The sequence below is a fragment of the Alosa sapidissima genome, chromosome 4, assembly GCF_018492685.1.
Source record: "Alosa sapidissima isolate fAloSap1 chromosome 4, fAloSap1.pri, whole genome shotgun sequence".
Lineage (NCBI taxonomy): Eukaryota > Metazoa > Chordata > Actinopteri > Clupeiformes > Clupeidae > Alosa > Alosa sapidissima.
This window is the reverse complement of record NC_055960.1, coordinates 34,351,061-34,367,981: the sequence shown is the minus strand read 5'-3', so window position 1 is coordinate 34,367,981 and position 16,921 is coordinate 34,351,061. Positions and strand designations below refer to the sequence as shown.

General features: G+C 42.0%; 1 protein-coding gene across 1 annotated transcript in view; it reads right to left on the bottom strand.

Moving 5' to 3' along the window:
* LOC121707168 (elastase-1-like) overlaps positions 1-2,959 on the bottom strand; it is a 5,305-nt gene extending 2,346 nt beyond the window's left edge. The window contains exons 1-5 of the mRNA XM_042089521.1: positions 2,915-2,959; positions 2,436-2,533; positions 1,365-1,465; positions 1,001-1,126; positions 267-403 (exon numbers count right to left, since the gene is read on the bottom strand). Of these exons, the coding sequence (XP_041945455.1) occupies positions 267-403; positions 1,001-1,126; positions 1,365-1,465; positions 2,436-2,533; positions 2,915-2,954 (502 nt within the window). The 5' untranslated portion in view covers positions 2,955-2,959. The remainder of the gene's footprint in view (positions 1-266; positions 404-1,000; positions 1,127-1,364; positions 1,466-2,435; positions 2,534-2,914) is intronic.
* Between the last annotated feature and the right edge of the window lie 13,962 nt (positions 2,960-16,921).

Sequence of the window (16,921 nt, the reverse complement as noted above, 5' to 3'; positions counted from 1 at the left end):
GATATAGCCTACAAATAAAAAATCGCTAAGGAGCAGATTCTGGTGTGCGGACTCAACGTTCTTCTACTTGCTTGTGCCTTCCTGTCCAGCACCCAGTACTCAACTACTTGAATGTGCGTGCTGCACTCTTGAACTCTCAAACATGTCCGGTACACTCATCATTCCATCTCCTTATTCTGTAAGGGAGGGGCAGAATGTGCAGTATCCTGTGTGCTTTTGCACCCATCACAGTCATTTTACAGTCAAGTTAATAGGGTGGAACTCACTGGAGGTGCGTCCCCATCCGGTGATGTAGCAGGGGTTGTTGTGGGGCAGGACCTCCCCAGAGGAGGGCAGTGCGGCCAGCTGCACGTAGGAGTTCAGAGTGGCCTCAGACGCCAGACGCACCAGGGCAATGTCGTAACTGAAGGAGGAGGTGACTGTATGAATGTATCATATTGAATGTATGATATATTTTGTTGTAGAGACTAAGCAAGGAGGGCAATGGAACATGAAGGGTTTTATGAAAACAGAATGATTTATAGGAGTTGAATACCTATATGTATAACTCCTATAACAATAAATACCTAATATGATACATTAATGACACCAGAAACATCTGAGAGTGCATTTGAATTTGCTGAGGCAGATCTCTCTGGAAACTCATCTATCGTCCACCGCCAGTGATGTCCAAAATCATAACCCATTATCTGGCATTTATACGATGACGGAGAGAGGTGGACGGTTGGAACCACTGTTTTACACAACCAATAATGGTACTGATGATGACATCAGCATTAAACAACACCCTTTTCTTTGAAATTCAGTAAACAACTAACTGCATTTTAAACGTTCATTTACAAGAAAGATGTGTTTACTGAAAAGAAAAGAAAAGGATTTGGTAAGAGTTTAATGTACTAACTTAAGTTTCATTTCTCCACTGGTCCAGACCAATTCTCAATTGAGAAATGGTTTGGTGTCAGCAGGCCATCCTTTAGGGGTAATAAGAAATAACACTTACCCTGCGGCGACGTTGTTGGAGTTCCAGCCGGGGTGGATGTAGACCTGGCTCACAGCAATGGTCTGCTCCCTGCCTTCGTTGGTGTACAGGGTGTGCTCTCCGAGGACAACACGCCAGGTTCTGGAACTGTGTGAACAAATAGGGCACTTGTCACAGACAGTTCAGACGAGTTCACAAAACAAGTTCAGACGAGTTCACGTTTACTGTAGATTCAGTTCATTTACAAACTTGACTTAGTTTCAGCTAAACCTGACTTACTGTAACATGCCTCAGGTTTACATATACACACACACACACACACATACAGAGAGAGAGAGAGAGAGAGAGAGAGAGAGAGAGAGAAAGAGAGAGAGAGTAGCTGTACCTATCCACACAGTGAGCAGCGGTCATCACCCAACCCCTCTTAACCAGAGAGCCTCCGCAGGTGTGGTAGTAACTGCTTCCAGACCTATACTGGAGGGAGATCTGAGAAGGGAGAGAGAGAGAGAGAATTAACTTTAAAATAATACCTAAAAATAGAAAAAACATTCTATCTGTCCTCAAATCATTATTGCATTATATCACACACAACTTGAACATGACAGATTATGAGCTACTTGGCCCCTGGGGCACAGATATGAAAAGGGCACCCCCCTGCCTAGCTCAGAAAGTTGTCATCTGTAGCTCGATGGTGTTTTAAGCCCCTACTGTTGACTTCAAGGCAGTGATGTGACCGTCAACTTCAAGGCACCTAACCCTAACCTTAACCCTAAACCTAGTGCCTTCCATGCAGCGCTGCCTGGAAGACGACGTTGGGGGCTTAAAACACCAAACACTGCATCTCTGCTAAGCTAGTGGGGGCTGGGGCCATGCCCTTTGTAGGAACATTTTGTGGAAGTTTTGTGGAAAGAAATGGACAGATTGAGACTTGAGACTGTCACAAAAATGACATAACCATCAACAGATTCAAGGCAAAAAAGGATGCCAAACACAAAGCATGATTATCACACCGTAAACAGTGGGATTTGACTGAAGGGGCCCAATTCAGATATTGGGTCAGTAACATAAGCCATGGTCTGATTGAGGGGCCGTTTTGAGACATATCACATAACATAACCTGTGTTATTTGACTGAAGGGGCCCCATTCAGATAACAGTGGTGAATAACATAAGTCATGGTCTGATTGAGGGGCCGTATTGAGACATATCACATAACATAACCTGTGCTATTTGAATGAGGATCCCCCATTAAGTGGTGCATTTCCCAAAACCATAGTCGCTAACTAAGTTAGCAACTTTGTTGGTTGCAATGCAGTTTCCCCATTGCCAACCAACTAAGTTGCTAACAGGTTAGCAACTATGGTTTTGGGAAACGTACCCCAGATCAGGGGTAAATAACATAATAGCAACTTCACGCAGTCTTGGGATCCAGGACTCCCCGGGTCTGGTTAGTTTACCTGCCAGGGCCAGGAGTTGGCGGCAGCCACCGATCCACCCACCACTCTCCCTTCTGCAGCATCCTCCAGGTACCTGGGCTCAGGCCTCTCAGCCAGCACTACACCCACAGGACACCACAACACAAAATAAACAATAAACAAAATGAACAATATCAGATAAGATATGACACTGTTGGGTCAGACGAGACAACAGGACACTGATTCGGCTAAGCCAACACAGCTAAACTCAAGTCATCTCTGAGCTATCAAATAAAGTTGACACATCTGTCTATGTCTTGAGCATGTTGCTCTCATAAGTGCCCATTTTTAGACAAAGTTTTGCCATATGTTGTGATGTACACTATGTGATATATATACGGTATATATACGACACAACATACAGTAGTATGCATATATCACTATAAAAAGTAATGGAATAGTAATGGCTAATGTTCAGCAGTTGAGTGGTGTTTGATCCTTGAGTTGATTGTCCTTCTTACCGAGGCTGGCGAGGACAGTCAACAGGATGTATCTCAGCATGTCTGCGGTTGTACCGTAAACTAAGGGGTACAGAGATGCTGTATCAGCTTTTATACACACCTGGTGTGTATGTGTGTGTGTGTGTGTGTGTGTGTGTGTGTGTGTGTGTGTGTGTGTGTGTGCGTGTGTGTGTGTGTGTGAATGCCAAAACTCCAGGTGTGCTCATTACACACTTATCACACCTCACCAAGGTTGTGAGTGTTTGGCCTCGGCTCATGTCCACTCGGCCTTGGGCTTCACACACACACACACAAACAGCAAGTGCAACATAGCCTAGGTCAAATGAGGAACGAAAACACATTCGGAGGTTCTACTGCACCAGAGGAGAGGAGTGAACACACAACAGCAGCACAGCACAACACACTCCAACACACCTTCGACCTTCGACCTCATTACACGGCACAAAAGCCCCAGTATCTGACTGAGCAGATGAATTTGGACATGAACAGTTGGTACGTGATATGGGCTAACAGTGAGGATTTGTCCCAGCAGTAAATGTGGATGTGATGTGGATTTTGTTAATAACCTCAGTTTAGTTTTTTTCCCTTCTGATACTAAATTACAGGCCAATAAGTTCTGGAGACTGAGGTAGTCGTAATAGAGAGCTGGGCAAATCCTCCTGGTGTCTCAGTGCCTGTCAGTGTGTTTCAAGGTAACATTTGCAATTTATTGATAAGGAAAGGAAAATGGGGAGCTGTAGAAGATTAGCCTTGGAACAAAACACACAAAACTGTGGGAAAATGCATTATGTATAAAGCCTTGTGCTATTATGATGCAATTTCCTCATCCTCACAGGACTACCATTGGGTTACTGATTCTGCGCCTGGTGCAGCATATGATTTCTGTTGTTTTATTTACTTGTAATGAAGTGTGTTTCAGTCAACTAACTTTTTTTACTTCAGGTTGACGTGTGTGACTTGTAGTTAAAAATGCATTTTTTTGTAATTGAATTGTGTTAGCTGCAAAGGTATTAGTGTGTCTTGAAGGTCAGAACACAGCAGTGGTAAATATTGAGAGAAACTGTATGTTTAATCTGACTACATAAAATTAATACATTTACCTTGAATATTCCCAAGTAGTTTGTCAGCAAGTAGCAGAGAAAGAGGAGAGATATATGAATGGTGGTGAATTAACAATGTATTAACCAGTAAACCATGAACTTAACCCTTAAGGTGTTCATATTTTTATTAACATATTTTTGTTACACAGCCAGTGTTCCTGGGTCTGGTGTACCCACCACATTATTAGGACAGATGTTTACTTTAGCTCAATTACCAATGATATTAGACATCATTTATGGTTTATATTTGCCATTTACCCCTGTGAGATCACATTTATGATCATATGATCATTTGCGTTTTTTGTGACAAAACTAGGGAATTCAATTATAAAAAAGGTAAAAAAAAAATAGAGATAAGAGGTTTAATCATTATTGGTGCTTATTATGACCGCCGCGCAGCGAAGCGGCGCTCATATAGGTTTAATCAGATTTTTTTTTTTTTCTTTTTAATTTCCGTCAAGGATTCCCGGGACACGAAACTTGGTGGGCATGTAACCCCACATGGATAGCATGGAACCTCCTGTTTTCGTTTTGATCTGTAGCCCCCCCGCTGGACTGGACCCCCCGAAAGGAGGGTAGGGCAGACGCAGTTTTCTGTGAATATCTCGAGAACCGTAGGGTTTAGGAGGACCATTTTTTTGTATGTTGATCTCAAAGGGCCATGTCAACCCATTCCATAACCACTCATTTCATGTATAGCGCCACCTAGTTAAACACAAAAATGTAAAAATGAGGTGTTGTAATCGCAGGTATCTGTGACCTAACATAGTCAAAACTGCACGAAATTGGATGTGTAGGATCATTATGACACCCTCTGAATGCACGCCAAGTTTCGTGGAATTCTGTTCATGGGGGGCCAAACAATAAATTAATTTATGTTACTACACACCAACTGGCCTGTAGGTGGCCGGAGACCGTTTTCTGTGAATATCTTGAGAACCGTAGGGCCTAGGAGGTCCACCTTTTTTTTGTATGTTGGTCTTAAGGGGGCATGTCAACCTATCCCATTACCACTTATTTCATGTATAGCGCCACCTAGTTAAAAATTAAAAAGCAAAACATTAGGTGTTTTCATCACAATATCTCTGGCTGACACTAGGTGGCGCTATACATGAAATAAGTGGTAATAGAAGAAATAATAAATAGCATATTTTTTCTTTCAGCAAACATTAACGGGCCCCACAGACCCGAACACCTTACAAGGGTTAAAATTAAATTGAATGCATGGTAAAACCAGATAGCAAATACACTACAACATGTTTGATGCTAGCTGCACAAAGTAAATTAACAAAATAACAAAAACAAGTTAGATGTCAAATAGATAAACCAATAATGATAATGTATCAAATGTAAAGAAAACAAATAAACCCAAAAGAATGACAGAGAAAGAGAGCTATCCAAAATATATCCAACCAGAACACAGACACTCTTAAATTAAATTACACATCAAATAGAAATTTACATGGAGACACTTTTCACATCTAGAGACCTTTTGAATCACCAGGGGTATTTCTCTTATCATGAAAGCAGGAGGTCATGGGAGTGTCATTTGTCTCAGGTTATGGAAACATCATACATTAACTTTATACTTTATTGTTTTGTTATACAACTGAGCCCTTTGTACTTCTCGCACTGAAACCATTAACATGATACCAAACATGACCAGGTTATCACTTCTCATTTGACAAAATAATACATTTCAAGCTTCAGTTGAGTTTAGGTCTGCCTTGAAGGATCTACTGTACTGTAGGTGGGAGAACGGTTGAGTTTAGGTCTGCCTTGAAGGATCTACTGTACTGTAGGTGGGAGAACGGTTGAGTTACAAGGATACAAGGATACAAGGAAGTTTATTGTCACATGCATATAGTTACTGGAAGTAAGAAATGCAGTGAAATTATGTCTGGTGTCAGCCTATTTGTGCATTAATGGGGGGGGGGGGGTAAAAAGTGCAGTAGAAGAGGGGTTTAGTAGATTAAGTGGCAAGGGCTGCATAAAAAAGGTGGGGGAGGATTGGGATTGGGTGGGGGGCATCAACAAGGAGCACCCAAGAGCAACAGGGGCAAGGAAAAACTCCCTTACCAAGGAAGAAACCTTGGGCAGATCCACGGCTCAAGGGGCTAACCCAACTGCCAGGGGTCTTGGTGTGTGTGTTGGGGGGATGACAGGGGAGATGGGATAGTGTGCTGTGTATGTGGGGAGAGGGCAGTGTGCAATATGTGTGTTGGAGAAGCTTCCTCATGAGACAATGTGCTGTGTATTGGGGGGGGGGGTGGGGGGGGGTGGGGGGCAGTGTGCTGTAAGTATGTTGGGGATGTGTGTTGGAGAAGCTTCCTGATGAAATAATGTGCTGTGTATGTAGGGGGGGGGGCAGGGACTTACTATTGCAAGCAGAGTACTGTATGTAATGTATGTGAGTGATGACAGTGAAGATGTGTGTGTGGGCGGGAGGGGAGTGGAGCAGTGACTGTGTGTGTGTGTGTGTAGTGTGTGTGTGGGTAGGTGGGGGCAGTGTGCTGTAAGTATGTAGAGGATGTGTGTTGGAGAAGATCCTGAAGACAATGTGCTACTGGATCTACTGTACTGTAGGTGGGAGAACAGTTGAGTTTAGGTCTGCCTTGAAGGATCTACTGTACTGTACGTGGGAGAACAGTTGAGTTTAGGTCTGCCTTGAAGGAACTACTGTACTGTAGGTGGGAGAACGGTTGAGGGGGCACTGATGGGACAGAACTCAAAAACAACGGGCTCTCACTTCAAACACATACACAAACAGAGGCACAGTGATTACAAGGCTTTTGACAATATAGTAAATATTTCCACTAGGTATACAAGGCCCAGCCTTACATTTTATACAGTTCCCACTGGCCACATTGGGATTTATTTTCCATTTAGAGAGTCCATACTAAATCATCATAAAACGATGTGGCAACATAATAAGGACTGAAAATATTTAGAAAAGTGTTATATTAAAGATCAGACTATTTGTCAAAATGTGCAGTGCTGCCTGTTAGTTGTTTGTTGGTGTTTTATTAAAATACAGTACTCACTATGATGACGGCTTATCCAAATTATATGAATGAAAAAGAAGGTTTATGTGTGAGTGTGTGTGTGTTTGTGTGTGTGTATGTTTGTGTGTGTGTGTGTGCGTGTGGTTATGTGACAGTGTGTGTGTGTGTGTGTGTGTGTGTGTGTGGCACACAGAATGAGGTGAGATATGGTAGGCTGTTCTTGAGAGCGCTTGGCGTAGGCCCCGTCTCGGATCCGTCCAGCGATGAGCGGATCTCGTCTCCTGCCGATGGATGAAGGCAGGGGCGGGGAGCCTACCCCCAAAAGGAATGAGTGATGCCCGCCAGGGCGGTGACTCAGTAATCTGGTTCTGAGAGGAGCAGAGACATTAGTATACATACAAGATGAATTAAACAGCATGACTGGGCCTGGGTGAAGACGTTGTGCCAGGACGCCGACAGAATTTTAAAGTAGCTAGGTGTTAACCATAAACCTAGGGTTGTAGTGGGGCCCGCAGCATGCTTTTGCTTTAGTGGGATTTAGAAGCTTGACGAGCTGGGCAACCAGCGTCTAGGGCAACCTAGGTTTATGGACAAAAGAATGCAAGGATCTTTAGATCATTCTATGATACAGCAAGTTCCTTGTGTTGTTGGTTTGGGAAGGGTATTTATTGTTCTCTAAACTATTTCTCTGTTGAGGTTTGAGAAAATTGAGCATTTGTTCAGCACACAAATTAAGATATTCCATTCAAATGGAACTGTTACACTTGATCCTGCACACAGTATGGGGAATGGTAAGAGAGACAAAACATTCCCTAAAGATGACTGTTGGGTGGATAAAGATGACTAGCATCTTGGGGTCACCAAGTCTAACATAAAACATGCTGACAGTCATTTAAAAGACATGCCAAAAAAAAAAATGCCTCTGGCAAGACACTAAAAATGGGTAATGATTGGTTAATACAGCAGGTTGATTATTCAAAATGTATGTCCATATCAATGCAAAAATTGCTTCATGAACACAAAATTAAAAAAGTTTCTGCCCGTTATCTCAGTTCCCTGATCTGACTTCCATAGAAAACCGGTGGGTGATCTTAAGAAGAGAATCCACAAGAGAGGGCCTAGGAATCTGGATATCAGAGATACTCTCAGACCCCCTGCTTTGTGTTGCCTAACTTTATGAAATGTTATGGGAGTTGACTAAGAGCTCTTGTTTTGGCACTTTGCTTTTCAGAATAAATTCGCTTTTCTTCAAAGTTGAGTCTTCAAGATAAAAAGCCAAACTGTTTAATGTCTCATTTTACTCATCTTCACCAGGGGTGCCAATTAATGTATGAGGACGCTGTATATACAATTTGCTTGTTTGATCAGGGCTCATTATTTCAGCTGCTTTAGCTATTCTCACTGCTTGCCCAGGAAGCCATTTTGCAAGCCAACTCCTCCTTTCATGTTTACTCAAAGTCATTTTTCTATAATGACCCATATGGGAGAGGTCTTGCTGCTATTTTCCCAGTCTTGGTTTCTCCACGCATACACATGGAAGGACAGGAAAGTCCCAGAAGAAAGCCAAAAATACCTTTTTACAAATGGAAATGAATTCTCTCTTTAAACTGAAGAGGATCTGACTAAATTCATTTATTAGTATAAGTTATTTGCTGTAATGAGTGTAGTATCAATTTTAGGCCACTAAATGGTGCTGTTGCACCACATACACACTGAAGGCCAGAGAGGAAGACTCATGCAGTCACAGCCCACCATGTGCCACTCTCTGGCAGTGTTACAAACTCATCCTCAAGCATTCACAAACTGATATATTACATAGCAATCACATCACATTGTAATCACATGTCTCAAACTGAGAGATATCACATAGCAATCACATCACATTATAATCACGTCTTACACGTACATTCAAACTGAGAGATACAGTATCACATAGCAATCACATCACATGATAGTCACATGTCTTATACGTACACTCAAACTTCTCAAACTTTTTGGTTCTAAGGACCAGAGACATTTTTTAAGGACCCCCTCATAATCGTGACAATCAAGCATATGCCATTTGTATTCACGGAAGTTGTGGCAAGGTTCACTATCCTGTGGTTTCTGGCAGGTGTGCAACATGCAGGGTAGGAATTTCACGGCGCGTGAGGCCCCTTTGAAAATCAGAGGTTTACAGGCCACGGTGGCCTTGGTGCCCCCTTCTTTCAATATTCTGCTTTGCGTCTTACTAATAGCGATTTTTATTTAGCCTGTGCTAAATAAAATTAATTTAGTCTTTTACGCAGTGGAGAAAGTGACAGCGCAAGAAAGAAAGTGCGTCCAAATTCACCCATTCTCAGTTGAACTACTCGCGAAGTAGCCTATTCATCACACAGACATCACAAGTATCACATGAAAGAGCTTTTTCTCAGCTTTTAAACGATGTTAGCCGATAATTGCTGTGTTGAACGTTTCGCGAGAAAAGTAAATAATATAATTTAATTTAATCATACATTCTACTGAAGGTTGCGTCCCATGATCTCCCTACCCATCCCTGCTGGCATTTCAACATTGATTTAACGGTAAATAAACGTTATAAACGTTTTTAAAAAAATGTTATAACGGGTGAATCAACGTTGAATTATGTGTTGGATTTGCAAATTGAATCAACGTTGATATCGCAACATTATTTCAACATCCGCCATTTCAACATTGGTGCTGATTTCCTTGATTTCTTATTTTACAACCATTTGTCAAAATTTTACAATTAGCATTAAAACAGTGTTTCACCATTGACACAACAACTGACATTATTTCACCTATAATTCAACATTGATTTTCTTGACCTTTTTACAACCAACGTTGTTTCAATGTTTGTCTACATACCCTTTTACAACCATTTAGCATTAAACATTGTTTCAACATTGACGCAACAACTGACGTTATTTCCCCTATATTTCAACGTTGAAGGTCGGTCGTGTGCCGGCTGGGATTCATCTCAGTGGAATACTTTACGAACCCTTCTTTTAACACATGACAAACCATATATCAGAATAAACAGGAGACCTTACCGAACACAAAGGTGTAAAGCAGTCCCCTGTACAGTTAGCCGTTCCAGAGTAATCCAGTTTTGAATTTGCAGTAAAGTTCGACATACATGGATGTCTCCAAATTTGGGCTTTAAGTTTTACAATGTGTTTAAATTGTTCCACATGATTTCATAACGGGCCAAATACAAAATAAATGTTACAAATATCGCCTAGATATTGGTAAATCAGAGGACAGCTAAGAGTTTGTGAAAGTAGCCTTAATGATCACAAAATGCTAAGCATGCATCTAGGCTATTTGAGTTTCTTAAAGCTGAGCTGTGCTTAAATTGTTCAATACATGATTTCATAACAGGCCAAATATAAAATAATTATATATAGCTTAGATATCTATAAATATTAGATGATCAGATGATTTACAGTTCTATGTTATGTCATGTTTCATGTTTTTGTAATGTTTCATACAGTGATGCAGGTCTACTGCAGTGAATAGGCTAAATACAACTTTGATCATTTTTATAGCCTACTACTGTATAGTTAACTTTGGCCTTGGTGCCCTGACATGTGGCCTTTGTGCCCCCCACCAAATTTGCCCAACTGAAGGCCAAGTGGCCTTGCCCCTAGAATGGTGAAATTCCAAGCCTGGCAACATAATAAGCTTTATTTGTATAATAATAATAAGCTTTATTTGTATAGCACCTTTCATACACAGAATGCAGCTCAAAGTGCTTTACATTTGAAGCATGTAACACAATAATAGTCAGTCAGTCATTATCAATCACTTTTCCTTGCTGTTTATGATCTACTCAGCAACATATCAAAAATATAGAAAATGACATGTCATAAGACTGGCAGCCTTAACCCTCTTACCCCCCACAAGCACGCCATATGGCAACTGTGGCAAGGAAAAACTCCCATATTCCAGGAAGAAACCTTGAGCAGAACCTGACTTAATAGGGGGAGCCCATCTGCTTCTGGCTGGCTGCGCCCTCCAATAGTAGCAGATGTAGAATAATCTGAAAATGTAGTCTACAGGATAAGATGAGGCTTTTTATATTTATTAGAAGTGCCTCATTTATCTGTTTTTTCAATGTTAGCTTAGGCCCTTTTTGAACAGCACCCTGAATTGTTTTACTATAACCTATAAAGCTCTGACTATAACAATTTTCGACCCAGAAAAGCGTACTTTCTTTTTTTCTTTCTACATCAGATAACTAGCAAGGAGATAAGCCAAGCTAACAGTAGGAATGTTTCTTTGTGTGACCTGAGTGAGGACATTGAAGTGTAGGGACTGGCCAACACACACAACACTGGAAGCCATTTTGCAACCCAACTCCTCATTTCATGTTTTCTCAATATCATTTTTCTATAATGACCCATATGGGAGGGGTCTTGCTGCTATTTTCCCAGTCTTGGTCTCTTCATGCATGCACATGGAAGGACAGGAAAGTCCCATAAGAGAGCCTCATGTATACCACCACTAGACTAAACTGGATCCGACCGAACTACTGTAATTTGTAATGTGAGTGTTAGTATCAATTTTATACCACTAGATGGTGCTGATGTACCACAGACACACAGAAGGCCAGAGAGGAAGAAGACTCATGCACAGTCATAACAAGGGTTGTAGTGGAGGCTAAATGCCACAGACACACAGTTTATCCACCTCTGAAATTTCAGAAATAGTTTATCCACCTCTTATTAGAGTTTATCCACCTCTGAAAAAAGTTTATTCACCAAATTGCAACTTTTAACATTCAAAAATCACACTGTATTATCCACATTCACAAAATGTACACTCATCAACACTCTAGGAACCATTTTAATACCTCTGGTATGATTATAAACATTGGACAGTAACCTGCACCATCCTCAAACATGTTCTGAACGCTTTTTTTAAAAATCCGACACCGCATGGCGCAGTCCACCTTACTGTGATCACAGAATTCATAGTTTACCCACCTCTTATTTTACCACTACACCCCTGGTCACAACCCACCATGTGCCACTCTCTGAGAGTGTTACATCAACAGGTATCACAAACTCATGCTCAAGCATTCACAAACTTAGAGATATCACATAGCAGTCACATCACATTGTCATCACATGTCTTACACGACACGTACACTCAAACTGAAAGATATCACATAGCAGTCACATCACATTATAATCACATCACATGTCTTACATGTACACTCAAACTGAGAGATCTACTCTAGCCCTGCTTTGTTCCAACTATGACAGTGATCTTGGTCATTGCGTAGTAGTACACTACCTATATCCTCAAATCCTCAACCAAGAACAATGTCCACCATTTTTGCATCAAATGTAGAATAGTATGATTTAACAGCGGTTCCTTCATTCACATGTTATTCCTTCTCCTTAAAGGTCCTGGTGTGTCCAGACCTCGTTGTGTATGTTGTCATGGCGTCCTGTCAGTGTTGATGTCTGAGCACTCGTGCGTTTTATATTCAGATGTAACATGCCGTTTATGTCCCGACACGCTCCCTTTCCTGCCAGACATCATTACTGGGTCTGTGTGTCGTAAAGCAGCTCTCAAGCGCTCTCAAGAACAGCCTACCATATCTCACCTCATTCTGTGTGCCACACACACACACACACACACACTGTCACATAACCACACGCACACACACACACACAAACATACACACACACAAACACACACACACTCACACACACACACACACTGTCACATAACCACACACACACACACACACACACACAAACATACACACACACAAACACACACTCACACGCACACACACACACAAACATACACACACACAAACACACACACACTCACACAAACACACACACACTCACACACACACACACTGTCACATAACCACACACACACACACAAACATACACACACACACACATATACCAGCACTGCTGGAGTACACTTAAGCAGTGATCATCGCTCTCTGGTAGCTGAAATGATCACTCCAGACTGATTGAAGTCAGAGTGATGGCAGAGGGAGCCTTAAGAGGCAGGTTGAGGCTGAAAAACACGTCATATATAATAATGGCTTTCTGCCTTCAGCTCATCGGAGAGAGAGAGGCGGTTTACATACAGGAGTTTCACAGCCTTCACTGTCATCCTGCCACTGTGAAAACCAGTGGAATTGTCTCTCTTCAAATCAGACTCCCATCTTCTCCAGAGGACATGGAAGCTGTGAGAGCTGACTATTTGTGTGTGTGTGTGTGTAGGTGTGTGTGTGGGTGTGTGTGTGTGATGTGCGGAAAGGCCTCGCTCGTTCAGACTCCGTATCTGAGCCGTTCGTGCTGGAGACAATGGAGGCATTGGTCCGGCGCTGTCCTTTTCTCAGTCTGCCTAATTAAAGTGCAAGTCATTAAAAGTGACGGCGTTTTTTGGGATTACGGCCTTATCGCCACGGTAACGAGAGACCTGTCCGGACTGGTGATGGAGCTGATGGTGTCAGAGGGGTGGGCTGGGGTGAGGACAGAGCCACTTCAGTTTTCACATGGAATTAGCAACCTAATGTCCCACCACACTCTTTTATCTCCTTCCCTTCCTCTCCTTCTCTTTCTCCATCTCCTTCTGTCTCTGCCTCCCTCTCTCTCTCTCTCTCTCTCTCTCTCTCTCTCTCTCTCTGTGGCTCTTCAGACGCACGCTCTCTCTTTTCTCTCGCCGTCTCCCTGCTGCCCCTGCCTAATTTCTCCGACTTGCTTCTTTGCAGTGGAATGACTCGCGTGTGAGGATCAAAGAGTGGGATGTTTTAATTGCTGATGTTTGTTCTAGATATAGCGCTTCTCCCATTAATGAGAACTGGATTTCAGAGTTCCCAGGAACATTACCCTCCCTGGCTGTATGTGTGTCTGTGTGTGTTATTGTGTCTGTGTGTGTGTCTTTGTGTGTGTTTATGTGCTTTTTAGTGTATGCGTGTGTGTGTCTTTGTGTGTGTTTATGTGCTTTTTAGTGTATGCGTGTTTGTGTACTTTTTTTAGTGTGTTTGTGTTCATGTCTCTGTGTGTGTGTGTGTGTGTGTGTGCGCGCGCGTGTGATTTTGTGTGTGTGCGAGTGTGTGTACTTATGTATTTGTGTGTGTGTGTGTGTGTGTGTGTGTGTGGTGGCCCTAAGGTTTTGGAGTTAATGGCTGACGCTGATTAGCGAGGCCGATGGAGGATGTGGGGGTTGTCGTGGGCGACGCTCGGCTGCTACTCCACTCCGCTCCGCATGCTCAGATACTCAACAAACTCATTAATCTCTTAAGTTTCATGAGAGCCTGCAGCTCACTGGGTCAGCTCAGGGGAAACAGACAGCCCCGTCGGCCAGCAGATAAAGGATCCTTATTACTATCTACTTAGGGAAGTAATGGACTAAAATGTCTACTTCTCATGTCAATGTCTACTTCTCACGTCACTGATTACTTCTCATGTCAATGTCTACTTCTCACGCCACTGATTACTTCTCACGTCAATGTCTACTTCTCACGTCACTGATTACTTCTCACGTGAATGTCTACTTCTCACGTCACTGATTACTTCTCATGTCAATGTCTACTTCTCACGTCATGACGTACTGTATGCACATATTTTTACACATTGCTGGCCCTATATTCAAATCTAATACTAAGCATAACTCCAAGATGTTCAGACAGTACTCTGTTATGTCTAGATTTTAGAATTATAATTAAATGTAAGTGTAAGCACAAAGTAAGCGCAAAGTCAAGATAGATATACTGACAAAGGTGCAACACAAAATCAAGATTCAATGAACAGTCACATTAAGCACTGTTTTGAAGACAGAAAGATGATGTCTCAACTAATGAGATGTCTCAGATGATCAACTAATGTGCCTGTGTATTTCTGCAGTTAGTCTGGCCTGCTAGCTATGTTTTAATGTTTTATGTTGGTTTCTGGATGCTTAACAATCAGCATATTGGCATACTACTTGCATTCCTCAAGTCTCATGATTCAAATGACCGCCAGCCCATATTCACTTCAGTCATGTTTCGGACACAGAAGCATAACATCAGCCTACTACCATCACATTCACAGCCTTGCAATGAATTAGAATGAAGTAGAAATCCTTTATTTGTATGGGAGCATTTTAGGGATCATTAAATAGATCTTTGCATGGATTAACTGATAATGAGGAAATTGGTTTAGACACAAATACAATTTGTTGGATATTATTGCAAATTGCAATATTAAATTGCATAATGAATTGTCAATTGCATAATGTAATGTCTTTTTGAATTGCATATTGCAGATTGCATTCTCATTTGAATAAAGCTACTCATATGCGTCCATACTCCCCTACAGTGTAAAGGATATTGCATGGTTACGAGTGAAATGCAGATGATTATGGGTGTATTTTAAGGACTTTGCTCGTATCCTTGTGCCTTGTAACACTAGCTCGGGGTTTAAATTGTCGACTGTAACTTTAAGCTGAAGCAAAAACCCACTGAATTGCATTTATTCAGTAGAACATGATGAAAGAGAGTGTGCAATGAGTTCGCAAAACTGATCACCTCATTCTTCTTTTGCTGAGAATAATAAGGTGTGGGTGGATGGGTGTTTGTGTGGGTGTCTCTCTCTCTCTCTCTATCTGTGTGTGTGTGTGTGTGTGTGTGTGTGTGTGTGTGCGTGTGTGTGTGTGTACCGTAGTCTCTCTGATCTTCCATGGCGCCCTGGTGTCGTCTCTGCAGTGGCAGGAGTAGCTCTGTGTCCTACTGAGAGGCCATCAGATAGTGGGAAACTCAATACCACAGCAGATGCTTCAAGAAATTCACACACACACACACAATCACACATACACGCAACTACACACACACACACAAACTATATACGCATACACACACACACTTTATAATTATATTCCACATTTTCAACAAGAGGAATCCAAATATGTTGAGAGGTGAAAACAACCTTTAGCACTCATGGGTTCAGAAAAGATTGCAACGCTGCCTGTTACTGCTGATGGGAAGCATCATCTGGTCAGAGTTCTGTTCTTAAGTGGGCTTGCCAATCATCATTCAATAAGCATTAACACACAACCCTACATGCATACATATGCACAGTAGACACAGTCTATCATACACACAAACACTAGTGACCAGATATACAAAAATGGATTAAGTCCACTCTGTCTCTTCTCCTTGTTTGTTTGAGTGTGTGTGTGCGTGTGTGTGTGTGTGTGTGTGTGTGTGTGTGTGTGTGTGTGGGACAGATTATAATTTCAGGTCATAAACAGCTGAATAAGGAGTAGGCATCCACCCCCTCTTTTTCTCTCTCTCTCTCTCTCTCACACACACACACACACACACACACACACACACACACACACACAGAGGGAGAGATCACAGTTCATCTTACATCTCCTCTTTCCAACCATTTCACACATTACTTATACTGCAATATGAGAGCAGAGAGGTGTGTGTGGTTTGTTTGTGTGTGTGTGTGTGTGTGTGTGTGTGTGTGTGTGTGTGTGTGTGTGTGTGTGCGTGTGTGTGTGTGTGTGTGTGTGTGTGTGTGTGTGTGTGTGTGTGTGTGCGTAAGAGACAGTATTGATTGTTGCCATTGTGGTTTAATTGCAATCAAAGGTGGCAAATAGCTCCTGCGATCACTTACAGTACTGTCACAGTGCGGCGTCCAAGACAGCTTTGACATCCCAGACCACTTGACTCAGACACACACACACACACACACACACACACACACACTCATACACATACATACACCTATATGAAAAAAGTCCTAACATCACAAACATGTTTAGCTCCACACACACCTGTGTGTAAGTTAACACAGTCCTAGCATCACAAAACACATTACATACACCAAACCTTCACACATTACTGAGGTACAGTAGCTCTAAACGCA